Source organism: Mus pahari, chromosome 3 (assembly GCF_900095145.1).
Source record: "Mus pahari chromosome 3, PAHARI_EIJ_v1.1, whole genome shotgun sequence".
Taxonomy (NCBI): Eukaryota; Metazoa; Chordata; class Mammalia; order Rodentia; family Muridae; genus Mus; species Mus pahari.
In genome coordinates, this window is record NC_034592.1 from 30,588,964 (window position 1) to 30,614,911 (window position 25,948).

A 25,948-nucleotide genomic window follows, 5' to 3' on the forward strand; every position below is an offset into this window, starting at 1 on the left:
CAAACAGTAAATCTTACCTTGGGAAAAGCTGAGAACATTTTCTCTAAAATCCAGAATGAGATAAAGGTATTCGTTTTTACCACCATGATTCAGGACAATGCTCAAAGTCTTAGCTAGAGAAATGAGACATGGTACACAGTCAAAGAAATAAGCAACACCCCCTCCCCTCACCAACACCTCACCCCCACACCAAAGAAAAATAAAACTTAATGAAAGAGCTTCCAATCAACAAATGTGCCAGTGAAATCAACAGGCCATTCTCAATGGATGTGCTCTCTTATCCTCTATAATTAAATTTTTTGAGTTGAAGATTGTAGGTTTCCTTCAGTTTTTCATTCATTCTTCATTTTGGTTATGGCTACCAATATCCCATTTCCTATATCCTCACCTCTACATGCTTTATATGGCTTCCACCAGTGCTCCACGTTAAACATACAAAACAAAAGATTTTAAGCTGGGACCAACTTATGAAAGAGCAGGTGAGAAAAGAAAAAAAAAAACAAAAAAAATAAAAAAAGAAAGAGCAGGTGGCATTGTTGTTTCTATGCCAAGGTAACCTCACTCAGCATACAGTTTTGCAACTCCATCCATTTACTTGCAAACTTTGTTCTTTCATTTTTCTTTACTGGTGAGTAAAATTCCATCATTTACATGTTTCCTTATCCATACATCTGTTGAAGGATATCTTGGTGAATTCCAGTTCTTAGCCATTTTGAGTTGAATTGTGATAAGCATGGCTATGCAGGCATACTTGCAGTAGCATATAAAATCCTCGTATATGCCTAGGAGCGATACCAGTTAGGTCATATGGCAATTCTGTCTTTTCCTTTCCTTTCCTTTCCTTTCCTTTCCTTTCCTTTCCTTTCCTTTCCTTTCCTTTCCTTTCCTTTCCTTTCCTTTCCTTTCCTTTCTTTCTTTCTTTCTTTTTTTTTTTTAAAGAAAACTTCCAGACTTTTTCTCTACAGTAGTTGCATTAGGCCTAAGGGGTCTATTTTTCCTACATCCACATCATCATTTGCTGCTTTTTGTATTTCTGGTTTTGATCATTCTGCCTAGGGTCAAATAAAATCTCAAAGTAACTTTAATCTGCACTTCCGTCGTCATTAAGGATGCTGCATACTTTAAAAGTCTTTAACAGCTTTTGTGTTTCATGCTATGAAACCTGTCTTTGTTTTTATTTGGTGACGAATATTTTTGTTCTTTGTAAATGCTAGAGATTAATCCTATGTTATATGTGTATCGTGCACAACTTTCCAGAATTAGAGCTTTAAGTGAAATATGCATACACATTTTATATATATATATATATATATATATATATATATATGTATATATATGTATATATAATATATCATTTGAAGGAAGTTTAATCAGAAATACTCTTCATGTGTTAACTCCAAAAAGATAATGAGTATTTGAATGATCTCAGTGTCAAGCATGAGATACCTCTGAATAACTGGCCATGGAGTTTATAGAGACACCTGAAACAAAACAGGCCTTTGCCATTACTCTTGGTTGGCCATTATAACTAAATGATAATATTCTGTTGCTGAAGATACCCTTCATTTTGTATGCAAGACAGAGAAATCAATATAAACGTGGCCAGGACTCTCTGCCTACTCAGTAGCTTACATAGTGCCAAAAGATGCTAGTTTTCCGCTTGAGGAGAAAAATATTCATGATAATACCCAGCAATGGGCTCCGGATGATATAATACTACCTTGATGGCAAGATGTGCATACTGGTGCAATTGTGGCATCATATTTATGGAGATGAGCAACCACTTTCTGATTGAATGAGGCCTACTCTGTGGAAGGAATTGCATGCCTGCTAGGTAAGCCCTGGTATAAAACCCATGGCTGTGAAGATAATAAGCCCAAGGGAGAAGCCTATTGCTGGTTTGTTAAATGGCCATGCTGTCAAACTACAGTCTATATATTTAGATATATAGCCATAGATCTGTGCGGCTTTCAACATGGGCCTGGGAAGCTTCCTTTTGCAGTAGATAAATGCAGAAACCCAGACTTGTCCAAGTGTCAAATTTAAATAAACATGAGGGTAGATGAACCACCTCTGTCCACCTCCAGTCCTAGAAGGCTTGGGGAATTTCATGAAAGAGGGCAAATGAGGAATTCGAGTGGCAGTGGGGAAGGAAGAGACCTTAATGACATGCTGATTTCAGGACATAATGGCTATTAAACACATAAATCACAGCACCTGTGATCAGCAACACAAGATCAATCCAACCAAACTTCCGTAGACAATGGAGACTTCCTAAGACCTCACCCATGATGTAGACGCTACTGAGTGCATGTCACTCTACTTTGGAGAAGTGGTTGCTGATAGATCTTAATACTCAAGTGCCCATGCACATAACCATGAACACAATGGCAGCACGAATCCGACCAGGGTCATCAGTAACAACAGAAAAGAGGATAGGAAGTTGGGGAGGAAACAGGGCGGGGGGAAGTAGAAGGAGTTTGAGGGAGGAAGAGGTCTATACATGTGATCAAAATACACATAGTTGTAGGAAACTATCAAAGAATCAAAAGTAAAGAAGAGCGTCGCAGGATCAGTAAGCATTTTAAAAAGTTTCCAATATCCCTAGCCATCAAGAACACATAAATTAAAACTAATTTGAAATTCCATCTTATCCAAATGAAAATACCTAACATCAGGAAAACGCATGACAATAAGTACAAGTGAGGTGTGGGGAATGATCGCTTTTGACTGCTGCTAGGAGTGTGATCCAGCTCGGCTAGTCATGGTGAAAATCACTGTGGGGGTTTTATCAAAACTTGAGAATAGCACTGTCACCTAACCCAGCTACAGCACTCCTGCTCATGGACCCAAAGGGACTGATGTCCTACTCCAGAGGCTCTTTTATAGCCACATTTACTGCTACTTGGCATACAATACCACTCATGTGGGATCTAGCCTAGATGTCTATTGAGAGTTAAATGGATCGTGAAGATGTAGTATATATATATATGTACAATGGAATTTTCCTGTAAAGGAAAAAAGTTATGAAATTTACAGTAAAAGGAAGATCTGAATCTTGCTTATAGTAAATTAGGTAACCTAGACTAAGAAAGATTAAAAAAAAAAAAAAACATGTAATTTCTCTCATATGAAGATCCTAACTTTTAATATATTCTCTCTCTCTCTCTCTCTCTCTCTCTCTCTCTCTCTCTCTCTCTCTCTCTCTCTCTCTCATTCACTNCTCTCTCTCTCTCTCTCTCTCTCTCTCTCTCTCTCTCTCTCTCTCTCATTCACTCTGTCACTCTGTGTGTGTGTGTGTGTGTGTGTGTGTGCGTGTGTGTGTGTGATAGATTTGAAGGTAGAAAAAAAGACTATAATGAAGCAAAAATAGGAATAGCAGAGATCTAAAGAAAAATATAAATGCGTGTGTGTGTGTGTGTGTGTGTGTGTGTGTTCACAGGAATGACCTATAATGTAAGTATTTTTTTTTGTTGCTCTGATACAGCGATAAAGCACCATGGCCAAAATCAACTCATGGAAAAAAAGCACTTATTTGTGCTTAGCTTTCTAGAGAGAGATCCCATAAGTGGGGCAAAAAGCATGGAGGCAGAATTATGCCTTAAACATTACATATCCAACCTCAAACATGAGGCAGAGGAAGTAAACTAGAAGTGGAAAAAGGCTATAAACTCCCAAATCCTAAACCAGCCAGGATCTACCTCCTCCACAGTCACCAACAACCAACTCTTCAAGCAGGTGAGACCTCTATGGGATATGTCTCATCCAAACCACCATGAGACCTGAGAAGTGAGGGGAGGCTAGAAGATGGGTAAGGCAGATGAGAGTCAAAAGAGTCAACTACAACAAATCTTGTTTGAGAATCTCTTAATGAGAATGAATACTTTGTATACTAATTAAAAGCAACCAATGAATTACAAAACTAAGACTTAGGTCTTAAGAATAATCTGAACTTCTATCCCCTGTGTATGCACTAGCACAAGTATTGTATTGCTAATGCACTAAATGGGAACTGACCCTATATTTTCCTCAGGCATAGCCTCCTTGAATTTCCTCTTTGGAATTGAATCTCCCAGGATGGCATTGCAGGGCTGGGGCCTGCTCCTTTGGCTCCACCATAGATTGAAGTTATGGGGACTCTCAGCAATGGTTCGTCTGTGTGGCAGTTCACTGTCTGGTTCTAAAACTCCTAGGAGCGGCCTTTGCAATCAAGTAGAAATAGTATGTCCCCAGAGCTCATGCCTTTTTTTTTTTTTTTTTTGTAAATACTGAGTATGCCTCTCATAGACATGGCCCATATTTATGCCTTCAATATTTCAAAGGAGGTGTTCTTGAGCATGTAAGTCATAAGTATGACAGCCACCAGGCACTGCATTCAAATACAGGATGTAAAGGCTTGAGCTAGATAACAAAACCCAGATACCCACAACTTCCCTAAACTTCTTATTATAACCATTTTGTTCTCCCTCAAGGTCCTAGTTTTCTTGGCTTCCAGTGAGTGATGCTATCCTACACAGCAATATGCTTTGGAGGTTATTCTTCAATTGTCTTGATAAATAGCTTCTACCTCCATTATAGCTATATCAATATCTTTATCAAATATTTATTTGATGCCTGTGTTCCTCCCTCATGAACACTCCTCTTCATTATTCATCAGCTGACGAGACCTGCACATTTTCTAAGCCTTTTGGTTCTGCATCCCTTTTGACTATAAATTACATCTTTAATTCATTTCTTTCTTCTCACAGTTTCCAGTAAGCAGCCAACCCTTCAAAGTTCTTAGAGATTTATTCTGCCAAAAGCTCAAGTTTCATTGCTCTTTCCACATAGCTCTAGGACACAGACACAATTTGGCCACCTTTCGGTGCCACTTTATAACTAAAAACAAATGGCCGCTTGGCCAGTTTCTAGTACTGTGTTAGTTATTTGTATCTAAGATCTGAGCACCTCTTTCCCTGTGTATGTCCTTTCAGTAGTATGACTAGCATAGCTCATGCCTTATGCTCCCCAGCTTCTGTAATTTCCTAGAAAGTCCTGGTAAGATAGGCTTCAGTGAGTTCTCTCTCCACCGTTTTTGTCTTCTTCTGAGTCCTTTAACAGAATATCACTGTACGGTCTGCCTTCTAATGATGCCTACCTCAAAGCTGACTGCACCTTTGGGGGCATTTTAAAATATATTATTTTTATGTTTTGAAGTTAAAATATATTTATATCATCTAGCCCCTTCATTGTTTCCCCCCTCTAACCATTGCTTTCTCTCAAATCCATGGCCTCTTTTTCTTTCAAATGTAGAGAACCTATTCAGTCCATATGTATCAGATATTCCAGTTTAGTCTCCCATAGATAATATGCAATCAATGCCAGGAATCATTCCATCTTTCTCGAAGCTCTGGGATTGAGAATGGTAAAATGCTGGCAAATTGGTATATGGTAAGTGCTTACCTGTGCCTGTCTACAACCTCTGGAATGGAAGAGGAGACTACTGTGTCCTTACAGTTCAGCATGGATGAGGAGACTGCTCTCTAAAACGCCCTTCATACAAGCATTCACCAGAGCCATGACACAAAGCCCCTGTGGCCTACACACCTTCTAAGGGACCTAACTCAAAATCATCATCTTGAAGGTTAAGTTTTAAGGTAGGAAATTTGGGTATACTCAAATAGTAGAAATAATTGTGAATACAAATTGTAAGACCCCCTCTTGGGTCCTCAGGTTACAGGAGTCAGGGTGTCTCAAAAAACACGATAGATAGACCGTCTTGATGCAAACGCACGAGGCAGTTTAATGGCGGAGCTCCGGGTCGACTTGTATCTCACACAGGAGACAGAGGAAGTGGACCTTGTGGCCTGAAAGCTAGGAGTTTTTATAGGGGGAGGGGGCGAGGCTAGCAAGAATTGGCGAAGTTACCTGTGATTGGCTCATTTAAACGTACACATTTGCAGGATGGTACATGCAAAGGCAGGAATGCTAGGAGACCTGAGGGGCGGGTTAGCGGAACATTTGGTTCAGTCCCAGGAATGTTCCAACAATGGCCTGCCTGGGCATGCCCAGGCTTGTCTCACTGTGCTCTCCACCTCGGGCTTCCAAGCTAACAAACAACTATTTCTCTGGACATAAGTTGCATGAATCCCAGGCCTTAAATTTCATTTTAAATTTCATTTCCCTTCACAAATAACATTAAAAGAGGAAGAAGAAAAGAAGAAGAAGAAGAAGAAGAAGAAGAAGAAGAAGAAGAAGAAGAAGAGGAGGAGGAGGAGGAGGAGGAGGAGGAGGAGGAAGAGGAAGAGGAGACTGCTCCATAAAGAATAACACAAAAAATGTCCCAAATACACAACTGAAGGCTATGTTTTATATTGGTAGCTCCAAGGGAAGAACATAGAACTACATTACAAGAAAAGAGGTAAAGCAGAGTTAGAATAAAGATTGAGCTGAGCTTTGCAAAGGCAGATGGAGAAAGAGATGGCAGAAGCCTGGTGTGGAGAGGTCACTGATAATTGCGGGAGTGGAGGCGCTCTTCCAAGGCAGGTGTTTTGGTCCTTGGCAGCCTACTGAGTACCAGGACTTTCTAGGAAACTGAACAAGCTGGGGAGCAATCTGTAAACTCCATTCTGTGACAGGACAGCACTTAAGCCTTTTCTGTGCAAGCAAGAGTACCTGAAGCTCAGATCCCACCCCTACCCAGATCCGGAATCTCAGCATGAGGAGAGGCTGGAATGGCAGCAGCAGCACTGATTCAATAATGACTGGGAGTCAGGAGTGGATGCAAGGGGTCAGCTCAAGTGACTTCCTCTCCCTTCTTATTCTTTTGCTTCTCCCTTCTCATCCGTTATCTTGCTCCCTTTTAATTCTTTTGCCCTCTCCCAACCATAAAGCCTGAACTCAGTCTTTTATTTAGTAAAGCTTTGATCATTGCTAATAATTTTTTAGAAATTCTTATATTTACATAAATTCCTTGAGTCCTGGATTGTTTATCTTAACCCCCTGCTTCCTTAAAACAGAAACTAAACACAAAGCACTAGCACATTATCTTAGAGTTTTCACACGGCCTGTTCTTCACGGGTAGCTGAGCACAGCAGAGAGTAGTCCTTAGTAAATACTTTCATGTAAAAAGAGAAAGGTGACAGACTACTAAGGTAAAAATGATTTCTTACAAAGATTTAAAATTCATGCAAGTAGGCACTGTGGTCTTCAGTCCTTCGAGTAGCTAGAACAAAGTACTAAGTTTTTATATGCTTATACATCATCTTTTAATTCTCTAATCTTTGTTTCCTCATCCTAGCAATTCCACAAGCCTTTCTCCTATAAGATAAACCTATGTATCATTTGCTTATATTTTATATTTATATTTCTTTTCCTATTCACGCCTTTTCTTCTTGAGACTACTTTAAATGTCTTTGATGTCCCCAAGTTCACCCTGGCTAATCAATGAAGCAGTCATTGGACTGGAGGGGACATGTATCTCCTCACAATTCCAAATTCAAGGCCAAGTCTGGCAATGCACTGTTTCTATAAAGGACCATGTACGGTTTTTTGGCCTCTGTGGTTATGTTGTCTAGATCCACTCCCATCCATCAAGACCAAATGAAAGTTCTGTTCCTCTTGCTCCACAACCTCCTGACCACCTCAGTTCCTCATACATGAGAACCACATCTGTTTCACTTATTAAGACCTGATTAGCTCTCAGTAATGGGGGAAGTTTATTCCCCAGAAAGAGAGACTGGAAATAAAATAGAAGAGACATCAGACCAGTTTCAGGCCCACAGCAGTCATCAACACACACGGTCTTCATGGGAACCAATGGCCTGGTGACACTCCAGGGGCAGGAACTGTTTTAGACTCCACCTTATGCAGCCATGTGAGACTCAGCAAGACCCTTTTAAAGGTTGTATGAGTGTGATAAGGTGCTTATGACTCCAATCTGGGAAGGTACACAAAGAACCCTTTGCGCTAACTCTCTAGGAAGCCCACCAATCTTTACCAGAGAGCTCTAGGTTTGGCTGAGAAACCATATCTCAAAGAATGTGAGGAAAGCATGATCAAAGAAGATTTAAAACATGAATTAGGTCTCTGCTGGTCCCATGTGTACATATACCTCACTCATACATAGGGCCATTCACATATTTATATGTATGCATACATATAATACACATGAAAAAAAAAAACAGAAAAAGAAAATAAACTCCATCTCCTCTCTGAACATTGAATGAAGACATAAGACTGGAGAAGAAACTATATAGATCAGGTGTTATCCTAAGAAATTGAAGTCATTGCGACCATGGAGTAAACGCAGCAACAATTTGCTATATACACAGTGATCCAAGTTAGCTAAGTCATCGCACAGCAGAAAAAAACTGGGTCACCTGGTGCTAATCTTGAACCTTATTGATTTTCTGCTTTAACAATAACAAAAAGGATTGGGCCATACTGGGAAGATAAATCTTTTCATGACTCCTGGATATCTAACGTCTCTCAGAACAAAACAAGACAGTTAAATAAAACATTGTGCAAAGAATGAGAGAGAGAGAGAGAGAGAGAGAGAGAGAGAGAGAGAGAGAGAGAGAGAGNAGAACAAAACAAGACAGTTAAATAAAACATTGTGCAGAGAGTGAGAGAGGGAGAGAGGGAGAGAGAGAGAGAGAGAGAGAGAGAGAGAGAGAGAGAGAGAGAGACCTCTACAAGAGAAGACCTCAGAGTTAAAATTGAGACTCAAGTTTGTTTGTTTTTTTGTCGATGTTGTTGTTTTTTGTTTTTTTAAGAGTAAGGAGAGAGAAAATAGCACAGACAGGAGGAAGTAATCCGTGTGTAAGGGAAGGCAGAGAGGGCTGACAGAGCATTTGAAACTCAAATTCTCTAGAGAATCTAATGGAACTCTTCTCACCCACAGGGAGTAAAGACGCAATATGGGACCCAGAGCTCAGCACAGGTCAAATTCTAAGAGCCCCGAATGTCTTCTCAAGAACTTCTCATCTTTTTCAAACACTGCTGCACAAAGAATCTTTTTCTCCTCCTAGGTGAGATAGCCCAGACCCAAGAGAACATGCATGGCATGTTCCTTCTGACAAGTGGGTATTAGCCAAAAAGTTCAGAATACCCATGATACAACTCACAGACCATATGACACTTAACAAGAAGGAAGGCCCAAGTGTTGATGCTTAAATCTCACTTAGAAGAAGGAACAAAATAATTATGGGAGCCAGAGGGAGGGGAGAATGTGGGTTGGAGATGAGAGGGTTAGGGGAGAAGGGGGGGCAGGATCAGGTATGGTGGGAGACAGAAGAGAAGTTCATAGGGCCAGGAGAAGAAATAGAAATATGCATCAATGTGGGGGGGCGGGACAGGGAGAACCTCTGGAAAGTCCCAGACACCAGGGATGTGAGAATTTCCCAGGAGTCAAAATGCCCAACAGTGGGGAGATAGAACCTTAAAAGACCACTTCCAGTAGATAGACATGGCAGCCAATTGAGGGATGGAGCCACGCACTCTTCTCAAACATTTTGACCCAGAATTGTCCCCGTCGAAAGAAATGTAGGGACAAAAATGAAGCAGAGACTGAAGGAAAAGTCATCCAGAAATTGTCCCAACTTGGGATCCATAACACATGCAGGCACTAACCCCCCAGCACTCGCTAATGCCATGTTGTACTTGCAGACAGGAGCTTGGCATGGCTGTCCTCTAAAAGGCTCTACTGGCACCTGCCTGAGATAGATACAAATACTTATAGCCAATCACTGGACTAAGCTCAGGGACCCCTATGGAAGAGTTAGGGGAAGGACTGAAGGGGCTGGTAACCCCACAGGAAGAAGAACAGCATCAACTAACTGTGCCTTTCAGAGCTCCCAGCAACTAAGCCAGCAACTAAAGAGCATACATGGGCTGGTTCATGAACCCTACTACATATGTATCAGAGGACTGCCTTGTCTGCCCTTAGTGGGAGGAGATGCTCTTGGTCCAGTGGAGGTTTGATGTTCCAGAGAAGGGGGATGCTAGAGGCTTGGGGTGGGAGTTGGTGAGTGGGTGGAGGAGCACCATCTTAGAGGAGAAGGGGAGCGGGATGGGGTGCAGGCCTGTGGATGGGGGACAGGGAAAGCATTTACATTTAAAATGTAAATAAATAAAATAAGAATAAAAAAAAGAAAAGTTAACATATTAATCACAAAGACTTTAGGTTGTTAGAGAAACTACAGAAGCTGGGAATTATGCTAGGATGTTGTCTAAAGAAAATGAAACAAAAACAAAAACAAGAGGAAATGGAATAGGAGGGGAAAACATACAGTACTTGGTCAAATCTAGTGTGTGGTCTAGATGTTAACTGTGACCCAAGACCGTGTGTCACTGGATGTTACCACATCCAGAAGGTGGGGATTTTTCGACTGAGGGACTAGGTCACTGGAAGTGTGTGCTTCAGTGTCTATCAGACCCTGCTCCTTGGTTTTCCCTCTCTTCAATCACTGTGCATCCTGTCACTCACTCTTTGACATGTGTTCCACCAATACGCATTGCTGTCTCACAGGCTCAAAGTGATGTGGCTAGGTTACCATGCACTACAAGCATGAAACAAATGCATCTTCCCCTTTGTGATTATTTATAGTATTCTACACCAGCAGGGAAAAGCTCACAGCACCATGAAAACTCCACATTTGTCATAAAGGACTATGGGGTGCTGATTCCGTAATCTTTGTCAAGAATTACAGATAAAAGTCCAGAAATGAATCCTCCTGAATAAATTTCCTAGTGACATTTTTTGTTCTGTATTTATGTTATTTCATTAATTCAGTATTTGCAGCACTATGCCTAGTTACTTATTAGTACAAGGAAAACATTAATGATTATATCTCAGGGCAATGAATCCAAAGGTCCATTCTTTGAGGTGTCATCTAAGGGGACTAATCGCAAATATTTTGTTAGATAAACATGACAAATAAACATAATTTGCAAAAAAACAAAGCATAGGATATGTAAATTGTTATGTTAGAAGCAAACCTCATGCAAACAGGACATTAAAGGAGCTATTTGGTGACTGTTCTGTTTGGATGGCACAGCAAAGTATCCAGATCCAAAGTCTCTTCCTATACCAGCTGGGCTAGGGATGCCTGGAGACCTGCCTGCATTTGAGTCCTTCCTCTGATCAAGACCATGGGGATAGAAGTGTTGAGTACATACTTCCGAGTATGATATTGAATCAAAGGAGAGCAGTAGATAGGTTATCAAGAAGCACTCAGGGACCAGAGAACGTGAAAGATGGAGCCTAGACTATGGCTCGCTGGTAACAATGTGCTTTCCTATCACATTCAAGGCAATGGACTTGATCTTTGACACCAGAAATGACAAAAGGAATTATATACGTTGAAATGATGTCTACACAAAGAATGGCAAAAAAGTTAACACGAGAGTATTATGTGATCAATATGTTCACTGGTTGATGACTGTCTCTAGCGATTGGCACAAACCTGCATAATTTTGAAACACTGATATTTGAGAACTATTTCTCATGGTTTCCCAACTAAAAACTCATGCTTTGTACTAGGTGTCGTAGCGCATGGTGATTACTCCAACATCCAGAAATCTGAGGCAGAAAGATTACAATTTGGAGCTCAGCTAGGGCAACATAACAAACATTGTCTCAAAAATCCAAAAAATGCTAAGAAGGAGAGAGACCAATACAGAGATAGACACGGAGATAAATAAAAGAACCATTCTGAATTGGAGCTCATCACAAGTGAAACCCATGTTTTTGTTGCCTTTACATGATGCAGTTTATGACACAGGAGAAATACATTTCTCTAAGAGCCAAACTCCTGGAGCCAAGAGCAATGTATAGTAAGTGTACTTTCTACTACAGATAAAATGAAATCTTCCTGGAGGAGACACAGCTCTCCCATTTTCAAAGTCTCTTCTCAGGCTCATGGACACCAAGGTATATGAATAGATAGGTAAAAATGCCCGACCTCTCTACATGCATGTGTTCCAACATTCACAATGTTATTTCATCATGGAGATTGTCATTATCAAAGACTCTCTTCTTCCATTAGATCAAACTGGGTTGAATATATATATATATATATATATGGGGAATGCCCCCCTCTCTCCCAATAAATCTCTTACACATGGAACTGTATTGACCTATTGTGCTGTGTTAAGACTCAAGTCACTATTCTAAAACATCATATGTCAACATTCAGAAAGCAGCTAAAGTAGAAAACTAGTCACTGGTCACAGATAATATATAGTTTCAAGAACTCTCTTTAAGATCTGGAAGATGAGTCCCAATAATCACAATGTTATATAATACACCAAAAGTTTGACTAGTTGTGCCTCTTTGTGATAAGCAACCAGGACACACAAGCTTTTGTCACCAATACTTCCACATGTGAAATTTTCCTCCATGACAGAAGCTGAGAACAGCAGTGGTCTATGGGTATGCAAAAATCTCTAAATGGGTATCATACAGGTATGTCACAACCATCTAAGATAATAACATTAGCAGTTTTATCCACATATGACTTCTGTAGCCATATATTTTTGTTCCAGTGTACTATACAGTGTATGAGTTTCTTCCATGGGAAAGTCCAAGTGAATAGCAGTTGGTGGTACGCACAACCATCATGCTGTTATTGCTCCAGTGGATATATCTTGTTTGGCATGTTGTTAGTGTCCCACACACACACAGTGTCCACAAACAAGCAAGATTGTAATTGTAAGCAATTACAGTGTTTATAACATTATAAATGCCAGGCAGCTTGAAACTCTATCTTATTTCTCCATGTCTCACAGCCAAATCATGTGGTGTCTTCAGCAATACAGTGTTATCGTCTAGTTCCAGCTTGTAATCAATAGCACTAGCAATAGCCTTTTTGAATTGGGAGTGCTGTAAGACTCTGCTTAAGTCATTGAAAGTTAGCTTACCTCTGCTACTGGCTTATTTATTCAAACACTTTATGCTTTCTGACACTGTCTTCTGTTCACAGAGGTACTTTCTTTAAAACCCTCTTAACCTCTTTTTCCATTTTTCTTCAAGATCCTTAAGCCACTCAAGGGTTAGCATGACATAATAAGGTGCTTTGTAGAGTATGGCAAGCTCTTTGAAGATCCTGCTATGCTTCATAAGCAAGTATCAATTGGTCTCAGATGTTAAGTGGACACTGAAAGGAAACATCACTAAGATCCAAAAGATTATGAGATGATCTTGTTTTAGTTTCATTTCTGGTAAAATACCTTGATCAAGAGCAACTTAGGTAGTTTATTAGAGTCATCATTCCAGGAAATAGTTCCCCAAAGTGGGCGTGAAGTTAGGAACTAAAAAGAGCAACTTTCCTCATATCCTCAGTCAAGAGCAAAGAGAAATAACTTCATAAACCCTAGCTTGTTTGCTTACACTCAGTTCAATTTCCCTACCCTTATACACAGTTCAGCATCCCTGCTTAGGGAATGAGTCCACTCACAGTGGTCGGAGTCTTCCTGCAGCAATTAACAAAGACAATACTCCACAGATAGGCCCACAGATCAACCCAGTGTAGATAATGCCTTAGTGAGACGCTCCCATTTGATTCTAAGTTTCATTACAGCTAATCATCAGATGCCATCACCTGTATCAATTCTTTTCATCAGAAGAGTAATGTTGAGTTGAGTGGTATATGGGAAACTCAATGCTATTTATCCCTCAGTCACTCTGAATGGAATTCCAAACCATTTGAATTAAAGTACCCATTTATTTCTAAGCAGGGCAGATAATGAAAATAGTTGAAAATAAGCCTATTCTTAAATGTTCATGAACTGTAATGTGTCCTTCAATAGTATAAACCTGTAGGCAAAATCAACAAAGTCCTGAATTCTCATTTTTAACACTGACCTGGAGGAAAGTGGAACGTCACCTACAAATTAGTGGCAATAAAATTATTCCTGCATGATATACGAGAACATTTAGTCATTTGGACAACGAAAAAATAGATTTTAGAAAGTGTACAGAGTTAGTTAATATGTCACTCATGAGAATGATGTATGAAAAATAATTTGAGAGTCATGGATTGACTCCAGGTTCTCAAGCGTGCTAAGCATGCACTCTAATCCTAACATACTCCTTATAACTCTGCTAAAAAGTGTGACACAAAGGTGAAATAAACAGTGAATCAAGAAAGACACTACATAGAGTAAGATTGAGAGGGAGAAGATTCTGAGAAAATTAAAGCAAGCAATGTTATCTATAGCCATCTCTGTATACTGAGAAGATAGATAATGACAGACTCCGGTATCCAGGTATCCTGTCTCTTGTTATCCTACATCTGGTCTCTTGTAACCCTAGATAGAGTCTCTTAAAGCTCAGGGGTTACTTACTGGAAAGTCTGATAAACACTACGCTGCTTTAGCCAAATCCTAAAAGAATGTACTTCAAGAAGCAGGAAGGGAAAGATTTCCAAATTTCTCATCTGTAAATAGGCAAAAACATAAGGGAAAGAAAGTGAGTGAAAAACCCAGTAAAGGTGTCGATTTTCCTGAGGGGAATGCAATAGGCAGGAAGAAGCCATGTTGAGCCTTGCCAGAGAAAATTACACTGTGGTTCCAAAAATGGATTCATGAGACAGAAATGGAAAGTGCCCAGTAGGTACAAAACTACAATACGACTTCCAGTTAAAGATCGATGATCAAACAAGAAAAACATGGGAATGGATAGAAAAGAAAGGAATGTTGTGAAATAACAAAGTCAACTTGTATGTCACAGAACAGAAGGGAATTTGAAAACATATCCCTTTGTATAACACAAAAGATATCTGTAATTAGAAGATAGATGATAGACTAGTGATAAGTAGGTAAATTATAGATAGATAGATAGATAGATAGATAGATAGATAGATAGATAGATAGATGGCAGGCAGAGTTATTATTATTGTATATACATCAGGAAATAAAAAACAGTGTTACATAACAGGATAAAATCTCCAATGTAGGAGCTCATGAGTTCAAAGCCAACTAAAAGCCATCCATGAAGCCAAGAGATTGAACATATGCACGAAGTAGAACAGGCACAAGGGAATGACCCTTAATAGAATGAGGATTCAAATATCATAAATGAAGATTGGCTGACATAAAGGTACAAACTAGAGGAAAGCATTTCTAAGTTCAGAATTATGTTTTTTAGGATAACAAGATATAACCAGAGCTATGTCTTGCTTAGTGTCCAGCTAGACATAAAAGATTACCATAACCCAGAGCAATTATAGCTCCACAACTCAGAGCAAAATATATCTCCCTGATTCTGGATAATGAGATGCAAATCCAAGACTACCTGTCAGGGCAATAGATTTCCCCTGTTCTAACTGTCTATACCAAAGTGGCATGTGCATATCATGAAACGATTTTTTTAAAAAAGTCAAATACAATGATAAGTTCCTGATATTGAACATTTAAGGGAACTGGAAAATAATTTAAATTATAAAATATAACCAGTGGGGTAAAGTGAAAGGACAGAATACAAGAACCTAAGGTCTGTAGAAGAAAGGACACTGGGAGCGATGAACAGAACCAGGCCTCAGCTGCAGAGTCCACATGCACTACAATAATTGCTCAAAGACTTACCAAGTCCATGGCAGCAAGACTGTGACACGTCTGTCTTTATTTTTCTCTTCAAACTTAGTCAACATGGGGATATGGCATTCCCTCCTGCAGAACTGAACAAATTTTCTAAATTTCTAGTGACACAAGACACTAGATGATGGAAAATGGATAAACATATTACAAGCTTTAGATTTCTTGATCCAATTCAAATGAGGATTTTGTAGTTTATGAGTTTAACAGTGGTCAGCAAGTTATCTCCAAGTCACCTCATGGTCTCTATTGTCCTCTCCTAGAAGCTGGGGACAGTACACTTTGTCTGGGTAATTTGAGGACAAAAAAAAGAGTGTGTCGAATGGATTTATGTGTCGTGGTACAGTGCCTTTTCCCTTGAATTGTTTTCCTATCTCAATAATCTTGTAAGGAAGACGTGTTTTCTGGTTATCAGGTAGATAGGAGCCTGAGCTTGGGCTACGGCTCAGTGACTTATCCAGGATTACAGTAAGGACACACCGAGTGAACTGAAGAAGGCCTCGCAGAGGGCGACATGCTGTGGGCTTAGGCAAGGCACAGGAGCAAACATGCAACGACCCAGGCAGTCTCTTCTGTAGTCATTATTCTGAAAACCTTGGGTCTTAGTTTTTATGCCTAATAGGGTATTCCACGAAGGACCCAGGCTCAGAGTAGGACAGGAGAGGCAGCTGAAGGAGCAGCATTTAAATAAATAATTACATTAATGAAATTTCCCAGGCTTCCTTTCATTTGGATTTCCAAGTCCTAACTCTTCTTTCTGTGGTTATCATACTATTAAGATTTATGACCTCAAAAATTTTAAAGTCCATTTATTAGGCAATAAAATATTTTGAGGAATTAATGGACCATATTAATTTTTCTTTTGCAGCAAAGTCCTCTGCTTTAGGACTGAGCACTTGAGTCTGCGGTAGGTACCACCACACTCAGTTTATTTTAAACTTTTGTATAAAAAACTGTATCCATTATAAGTCAAAAAGTCTGCAATCAAAATTGATCAGTGGTTCCTTGTCTCAAAAATCCAGATGAAATGTGTCCAGAGTTCAAGGAGGGCATTCCTCTGGGTTTGGGATGTTTCAGAGCACAGATTGAAAATAAATGCAGATGTTGGAGTTCAGCTCTCTGACACAGTGCTCACAGCAGAGCTACACATAGGTCAAGGAATTCTCTGCAGGGGTCTCGAACCCACACGGAAGAATTAGAAGAAACTGTCAGCAGAGCCAGATGTTTGGCAACCTGGGGTGGGGCTGGGGGAGGGGCAGCATTTTGCTTAGTTTTTGTCAGTGGTTAGAAATTTGCAACCTGATTCAACAGGGTGGGAGGAACTAAAGTTGACATGCAAATTCCCCACACAGTGGAGAAGTGGGCAGTTCTTTGAGTCTGGGTAGCTGGGGACAAAGAAAGATCGGCCATCCCCTGAGAAGGTACTGAAGACGGCTGTCTGGATCTGAGAAGGTAAGCAGAGAAGAGTCAGGGCTCTGCCCATAAACGGACATTCACTTCTCCTGCTCTTTTCCAAATGGAACTTCTCTCTACCAATACGGTGCAGTCCTTTGGGGATTTCTTTTCCTGTTTTTTTTTTTTTTTTTTTCTTCCTGTATAAACGATCTTCATAAACAAAACCAGCATGACCTCCCTTAAAGCCTGCACCTCTAAACCCAGGCTAGAGAGAAGGGATGAGTTTGCACTCCCAGCAGGTTAGCCAGCACTCACTGCAGGTTTAAATGGTCAGGAGAACAAGCCCAGGTAAAGAAAAGTCATGTTTAAAGGAGCTTTCTGATTTCTGGTTTTGTATGTTTGCCCTATGCTGCTGGGTGTCACATTAACATTTAGAGAAGTGAAAGTGGATTTTCTTGAGGCGAGTTTCTTTCCCTTTTATTTTCTAGAGCATTTTGTCTAAGAATAGATTTTTTTTTTCTGTATTTGGTAAACAGTTTTTTTTTCTTCCCAGCGTTCAAGACTTTAGGAATTAGGGAACAAACTCCAGGATCTACTGCTCAGCTAGGCTGGTGGTCCTGTGATGTCACATAATTCTCAATGACAGTCCTACAGAAGCATGCTTTGTTGCACCTGTATATAAACTTTTTACTTCCCCCAGTGAAGTACAAATGTATCTTTACTAGCCTCTAAACTTTGAACCTGGTATCCAATTTCCTCACTTCTGGGTGGGAATGACCCTTTGCTGTGTAAAGATTAACTAGTGAGGACTGGGTTACTAATTGACCTGGTTGACCTTAGACCAGCAGGGTCAGGAGGAGATCTCTAATTAGTTATTCTTTCATTACAACTGATCAGATTTTAGAGGTGCAACATTTCACCTGGGAAGAGGTAGCTAATAAATAACACCACGAAGACGTACTTTTCAAAATTTCAAGTCTCAGTATAATTCGAGGACAAGATTGATTTGCATCAACAAACACTAATCTTTAAAACTATTATGAGAACACCTCGTGAATGTGACTTGATGCCGTAGTCTCCTTTAAAAAGTTAAATTGAGCTTTATTTTATATAACAGTGACCGAAGAGTGTTCAATTGACTTGCACGCCAGCACATGACATGTTCGTTTACACTTGTAAAATTAAACCATGCTCAATACACGAGATATGACATTTGACAGTTATTATAAGCTAGGAGTTAATGTCTTCATTTTCAAACAGTTCATGTCAGTTTACTTGCAAATGATAAGCCTAAACAAGGCGTAAAATGATGTTTTTGAAGCACTAATTGTCTTAGCTGGTGGTATGAATGCAGAATTAGGTAGCCATTAGTACAAGCTAATCAGTCCTCTCTCTTGAGGCAAAGGCCTTGAATGAGCATTGCAGCCTGTGGGATCCTGTGAACAGAGGGGTACCCCAGAAGGAGACACCATTTCAGGGAAGACATCTCTGTATCTTATTACTATCTCCAATAGAACAAGCCCAGAAGTGTAAAGAGCTACACTTTGGACTCAAAGGATTAAATTTTCCTATAAAGGCATAAAGGCCTGTGCCTGTAACCCCAGGATTAGGAAGCAGGAGATCCGTGGACTCCAGCTAAGCCAAGGCTGCATCATGATGCTCTGTCCCCAAGTACTTTTTAAAAAGGAAATAAATTCCCCTGCAGACCAAGCTGCTGTATAGAATTTATGTGGAATTGAAAAGAGAAAACAGAGAAAAGGAGAGCAATTGAAAGCCATTGATTTTAAAACTCAGAAAACAGAATAAAAGGAAATGAGAGGCTCCTGTGAGCAGGGGATTTTCTCCCTCTGAGCAGGGGGATTTCTTCCTCTGAGGAAGGGGTTTTCTCTGTGGGTCTGACTACATGCCTTCTCAAGAGAGGCCCTGTTTGCCCTGCGCTCTCAGACACACTTGGTTATAAACATTGCATCGGCCTCTGAGCCCACTTTTGAATCTGTTGCACAATCACTGGCCTCCAAGGTAAGTAACCCTAACTCCTTAGTATTATTACAAGGATAAACTAGATGTCGATGCAAACATACTAACACATTTCTTGTTTGTTTGTTTGTTTGTTTGTTTGTTTGGGATAGGGTCTTGCTAGCTAGTCAAGACTCATAATCCTTCAGTGTCTTCCCCAGTAAGACTACTGAGAAAATAGAAATGCACCACCACGCCCAACATGATGTGCATTGTTGCCATGAAGTCAGAAGCATTATTTTACTTTTGGAGAGTTATATGCCTGAGTCATAGGGGATGCTCAGCAAACATTTGTAGAATCAGCAGTTGAATAGCTAGCTACCTTTTTCATATGTAGAAGGTCTCTACACTTGCTCACATAAACCATTACCCATGGCTTTCTCATATTGCTTTGTTGTATGCTAAAGTAGCAACCAGGAAGACCGTTTTGTTGCTGCCGTTTAAGACAGAGCCATATTATGTAGTACAAGCCAGCCTGGAAGGCACTGTATGACTCAGGGTGATGCTGAAAGGAAAGAAACGCTCTTGTCTCAGACTCCCAAGTGCTGAGATGATAGGCAGAAGCAAACACTCCTAATTTTATATGTGGGTATCGCTCCTCCAGTCTTTTACTGATTGAAGGAATGATAGCGAAGGTTTAAAAAAAAGATAGCCACAGAAGACTGCGCAGTGTTAAAAAATACTCCCTGTGAGGATGATGGAAGGCTGCTTGGAACATGACAGTGAAGTAACCTAGGAATTGAAATATTCCCACCCAGAACGTACTTGTCCCCAAAGATATAGTAAAGCTCTCCAACTAACATCCCGAGCGTGAGGCAGACTCTTGACTCTGAGTTTCACTACAATGGTTTCCCTAATTGTGTGTCCTGTGTTCAGACAGAGAGGCACATCCTCCTAGGAGCCAGTGATTTCTTCCTCTTACACAGTTCACTGAGCTGTTTGGCTACTTCTGTTCAGCTGTCATCTCGATCTAGGGAAAAACCCACACAAACAATGCTGCTTATAACAATGGTGTAACTATCATGTGAAATTAAATACGATGCAGCACCAATAGAATAGACTTTAACCAAGCTGGGAAGAATTCACTGTAACAGGTCTGTGGTAGGAACATGCCTCAGAGTAAAGCCAAAGAACTCCCCAGGACATTTAGGGACAGCCTTCAACAGCTCCAGGGGCTTTTCATAGAGCTCCCTGCGCACGGCAATGTTCTGTGATTCTCAACACAGGACCAGACTATATTTGTTAGGAATCTTCACTGTTCAGTTTCAACAACTTAGTGACATTTGCAGCTGGAATCAATTTCCATGCTTTAATAATCAATACTTCTGTTTTACTGTTAAACTCAAAACGACTCTCTTGTGACCATATGCATTTGGGTCCCAGTATTTCATAGCTTCTTCTCTCTGATTCTTTGAAATTCATGATCTTGTTTCTACCTGAATGAGTCAAATGTCTATCACAGTTCAAATTCCTGGAAGAATTTGGTGTTATGCTCAGCTAAATACTATGCCCACTGCCTCGATAGAGGTGCAACAAATCACTCACAGACAGCAATGCATGGTAAAATGTTCAGTCAAGATCTAACCCAATGTGACAAGGCAACTGGTGAAGCCAATGAAGAGACACAGTCATCTCTGCTTCCCACATCAGCAGATACCCCAATAGCAAGCAATTTAAAATCAAGTTGCAGGCACAGCAAGCATGTTCTATCTTTTTCATCCATACACGTCCCTAAATAAACATAGTACCAGACAGGATGTAAGCCTTGTTAGAAGATGTATGCTTGTAAAAGCTACTGATGCTTCAAGGAAGAAAGACTGCTTTTAGCAGAGATAACATGACAGACCTGAACAAGAGTGTAGCATTTGATTTGGGACAGTGAGGAGTTCCTGAGGTCTGAACATATTGGGATAAAAGCAGTGTGTTTTACAGAAATAATACAGAGTGAGAAAATTCACAGAGATAGACAGTCTTATGAGAAAGACACACGGTAACAGTATGATCAGGTACAGAGGGCATTACCATCTCAGCTGTCATTTAACACTCTCTTCTGACTGGGGTTGAATAGAAGAGGAAGGGGAGACGATTAAGAACAACTTTATAGCCTCTTCCATGACAGTTTTGAACAGCACGCATGCTAGATTCAGCTTAATGTGTTGTGAAAATGAACATCACACATCCCCACATTGCAGACTCAGACGACTGTAGTAACATCACCATCCCCTGGATGTCCAGTATTTATGATATTGGATATTTTCTATGTAGGACTCTGAATTCTCACACTAAGGAAAAAACTGTTGCCCCTCTGTCTACGCTTTCATTACCAAATGTTCAAGGATTCATATTTTTCACTTTTTCAAAAAATCCCTTAACATTTAAAATTTTTCTTTATTCCTACTACTAGTAGCATTGTGTGTATGTGTATCTGTGGTGAGTGTGTGTGTGTGTGTGTGTGTGTGTGTGTGTGTGTGAGATTTAATTTTATTTACATCACTGAAGGAATGTACTTGCCATGTTACATGTCTGGAGGTCAGAGGGAAATGTTTCCGAGTTGGTTCTCTCCTTTCACATTGTTGAGGCACGGGCTTTCTCATTCTTCACACCATGCTCATATTCTAGGCTGGCTGTCCCAGGGAATTCTGGGGAGTTCTCCTGTTTGCACCTCCCATCTTCCTGCAGGTCTGCTGAGACTTCTTGTGTCTACTTTTTCCTTGAGTTCTGAAAAATCAAACTCAGGTTGGAAGACTTATGCAGCAAATACTTTCACTCTCTTAGCCATCTCTCTAGCTCCCTGTCAAATTCTTGTAATTATTCATAGTCCATAAAGATTTTCATTTGATGCAAATGTATATAATAGCATTGCTTCACGCAAATTTCTCCAGTGTTGTGCCAAATAACACGTGATCTCGTCAACAAGTATCTCAAAGCCCCTCAGTCACAGAAGTCCTCCATGACTAACATCTGCCCCTATCTACCTCCCTCTATTTCTTCACTCAATACAACAGGGTATTGGTTGACCAGGCCAAGGTCTTCTCTTGTCCCGATCATTCAGTCACAATCATCTTCCTTCAAATTTCAGATCTTCACCAAGCCCCCACATGGCCCCAGTGAGGTTGATCACCTAAACCACAGCTGCATCCCATTATCCTGTCCTTTTGTCTCTTAAAAAAAACTACAATATTTACGATAGTATTTACTCTCCAGCTTTCCCATAAAACGTAAGCTGTCTAAGAACTGACTTACAGCTTTACACCCTGCTCTTCCTCCAGTGACAGAGCCACATGAAGGGAGCGTGAAAGGTGTATGTCTTAAAAGCTTAAGCAGAGAAACAAGAAGTTGAAGATGACAGAACTGCCATGTGTAAATCAAGTAAAGTCTAAGGAGGGATGGTTATCATGAACACCTCTCTAACTCAATTTCCAGAACATAAAATGTAGGGGAATATAAATGAGTAAAACAACCAATGAATGGGGTTAAAAAGTGATTAAACCTCCATTGTCAGGCCAGTGTGGTAGGTCAACTCCAAAAGCTGCTTACTGCACAACCCGATGACCCAGATTCAATACTCAGACCCATTGATTCCAAGTAGCTTTCTTCTGGAGACCACAAATGCTCTACAGTGTGTACGTGGCTCCATATACATTATATACGTACTACACTAATTAATGAGGAGCTGTAGAGATGGCTCAATGGTTAAGGGAACTGTCTGCTCTTCCAGAGGGCCGAACTTCAATTCCCAGTAACCACATGTTGACTCAGTAAATAATGGGGTAAAATTTAAAATATCAATAAGTAATAATCCTCCAAATGCCCTTCAGAAAGTTTATGCACACTTCCCCAAACAGTAGAGTTCTAGATGATTATGAATCAGTAGAATGTGGTTTCAAGAAACACCACAGGATCGTACTTCCTCTGTTCAAGAAGGATCAGGTGACTGACTGAATTGCTTAGGGATCACATGGAGAGAAAGACGTCATTCAGAGAGAACTTACCTTCACATCCATATCAATACACTAAGGTTTAAATTTTAAGTGTTAAGTTTTAAGTTATCTGCAGTTTTGAAAGGTTACACGGAGAATTAGGTATTTGTACTTTGAAAAGGTATCCTCATTGTCACAACTTAGTGAAATAACTAAACAGAATCAGAAGAAAATCAATTTGTGTCTGTTTTCTCAGATAAGAATGGAACGAAGGCTAAAGAGACGGCTCGGAGACTAAGTACTTGTTTACTTACGTAGAACCTGGCTTGGGTACCTAGCACCTATGTGACTCAAACTGTCTGTAACTCAAATGCTGGGGATGTCCTCTTCTGCCATCTGTGGATACCACACACACCTGATACACATACATGCAGGCAGACAATCATATATACAAAATAAGAATAAAAAAATCCTAACATTAACAACAACAACAACAAAATACTGGACTGCAGAGGGTGAGGAAGATGGCTCAGCCAGGAAACCATTTGCTATAAAAGCCTAAGAACCCGACTTCAGAACTCCAGCATCCAGAGGAAGATATAGGTGCAGCATCATGCATTTGTGACCCCAGTAGGAGAGCAGACGGAGACTAAAAGCCATGGAGGCCCTTGGCAAGAACCCTAGGCTATTGATGAGCTTGAGGTTCAGTGAGAACATCTGGGTCAGGAATAGAAGACTGAGTAGGAGGAAAAGATCAACATGGATCTTGAGCCTCTGAATGTACACCTGCAGACTTGCAACCCACCAACACATAGAAACACATGCACGCATGTATACAAACATACTTACACGCGTGCATACATACATATATACATACATACACCACACACATCAAAAAACAAACAAGCAAACAACACACACACATACACACACACACACAAATTTTAAAAAGCAACAATATTAACAACAAAAACACTTCAGCTTTAGTACCTTCCCTTTATTTATCCAAGGCATCACTATGTATCCCTGGCTGACCTGGAATTCGCTACATAATCCAGACTGACCTCAAACTCACAGAGGTTTGCCACCACCACTCTATTGTGACAGTTTACTGAGTATAGGATTTTGAAACATCTCTAAGTTACTACTACTATTTTCTTCATTTTATGTATAACACACTCTCAGGATGAGGTTTAAGGTAAACCTGGGTCACAGGACTGGAATTTAGGATTTCAGGCTCGGCAGTAAGGACCTTTGCTCCAGGAATTTCTATTTGATTGATTTGGGGGGGCTGAGTTTCGGTATATAGCCCATCCTGGTGTGACACTCATTATGAAGCCCAGGCTTTTATACCCGTCTCTCAGTAATTTTCCGATCTGAGCCTTCCAGTTCCTGAATTACAGGTGTGCACCACCACTCCTGGCTGTAATTCTACTGTTTCCGGAGTTGCGGAAAAACGGGAATCTTAGTTTAAAATAATGGTGCAGTCTGTAGAGGGCTGATATTCTGCAGAAAAAAAAAACAAACAAACAAAAAAAACAATGATGATGGCTACATTATTTCAACGTTTTACTTCCTTCTTAGATAACAGCTTATGATGGAGCCCTCGCCTCTTGAGCTTCCAGTTGATGCAGTGCGGCGCATCGCGGCTGAACTCAATTGTGACCCAACAGATGAAAGGGTTGCTCTCCGCTTGGATGAGGAAGATAAACTGAGTCATTTCAGGGACTGTTTTTATATCCCCAAAATGCGGGACCTGCCTTCAAGTAAGAATGCTGGGAAAGGTTTTATAAATCAATTTAGTAATTTCTGCTAAAGCACGTGGCTGTCATAATTCTTTGACAACCACTGTTCCATTACATAGTAGAGCTGCTACAATTGCTTCTGAACACACAGCAGGCCCTCGGTGCTACCCTACCAACCCATCCACCTACCTGAGCCTCGTGTTCTTCACGTTTCTTATCCTTCTCGGAATATAATGCTCTCAGGGTGTTTACGCTGTCATCCACTTCTGTGAACAATACCGCAGCTGATTGAAAAGTATACGCGGAGGCGTTTACTTGTTCTCAGCACTTAAAGCACAAAGCAATCCTTTTCAAAGCGATATTAGAACATCTCTTATTTTGTGGCATCTCATTGATGATAGCCTGCTGTTTGTCTGGGAGCTAATGCGACTGCGGCTGGGAGTATTAGGAGGCACATCATGGGGATAGATATCTTTACATGCTATAAGGAAAGGCATCACTGTTAAGTACAGGAAACCCACACTGCATGTCTAATATGACAAAGTGGCCCGAACATTTCTGTTTGGGGAAAACTCCTATATTTAATCATAGGTAGCACAGGAACAAAGGAAAAATGTGAAGCATCTTATGTCGGGCTCTGTTGCTTCTCATCAGTGAAAAGACAACAAGGTTAGCTGGAATGAATTGGGTAGAGTACCTTCTGTTTCTGTTTCTATTTTGTGGAATACTTTGAGGAGAGTTGGAATTAGGTCTTCTTTGAAAGTCTCATAGAACTCCGTATTAAACCCATCTGGTCCTGGGCTTATTTTGGTTGGAAGACTATTGATGACTGCTTCTATTTCTTTAGCGGAAANGGGACTGTTTAGATTGTTAATCTGATCCTGATTTAACTTTGGTACCTGGTATCTGTCTAGGGATTTGTCCATTTCGTGCAGGTTTTCCAGGTTTGTTGAGGAGCCTTTTGTAGTAGGATCTGATGATGTTTTGGATTTCCTCAGGATCTGTTGTTACGTTTCCCTTTTCATTTCTGATTTTGTTAATTAGGATGCTGTCCCTGTGCCCTCTAGTTAGTCTGGCTAAGGGTTTATTTATCTTGCTGATTTTCTCAAAGTACCAGCTCCTGGTTTGGTTGATTCTTTGAATAGTTCTTTTTGTTTACACTTAGTTGATTTCAGCCCTGAGTTTGATTATTTACTGCTGTCTACTCCTCTTGGGAGAATTTGCTTCCTGTAGTTCTAGGGCTTCTAGATGTGCTGACAGGATGCTAGTATATGCATCTCTAGTTTCTTTTTGGAG

At 40.3% G+C, this 25,948-nt stretch overlaps 1 protein-coding gene across 1 annotated transcript in view; it reads left to right on the plus strand.

The window, feature by feature from the left end:
- Positions 1-16,931: 16,931 nt before the first annotated feature.
- Kynu (kynureninase) overlaps positions 16,932-25,948 on the plus strand; it is a 129,075-nt gene continuing 120,058 nt past the window's right edge. Inside the window, exons 1-2 of the mRNA XM_021194213.2 lie at positions 16,932-17,028; positions 24,492-24,673. Coding sequence (XP_021049872.1) covers positions 24,502-24,673 — 172 coding nt within the window. The 5' untranslated portion in view covers positions 16,932-17,028; positions 24,492-24,501. The remainder of the gene's footprint in view (positions 17,029-24,491; positions 24,674-25,948) is intronic.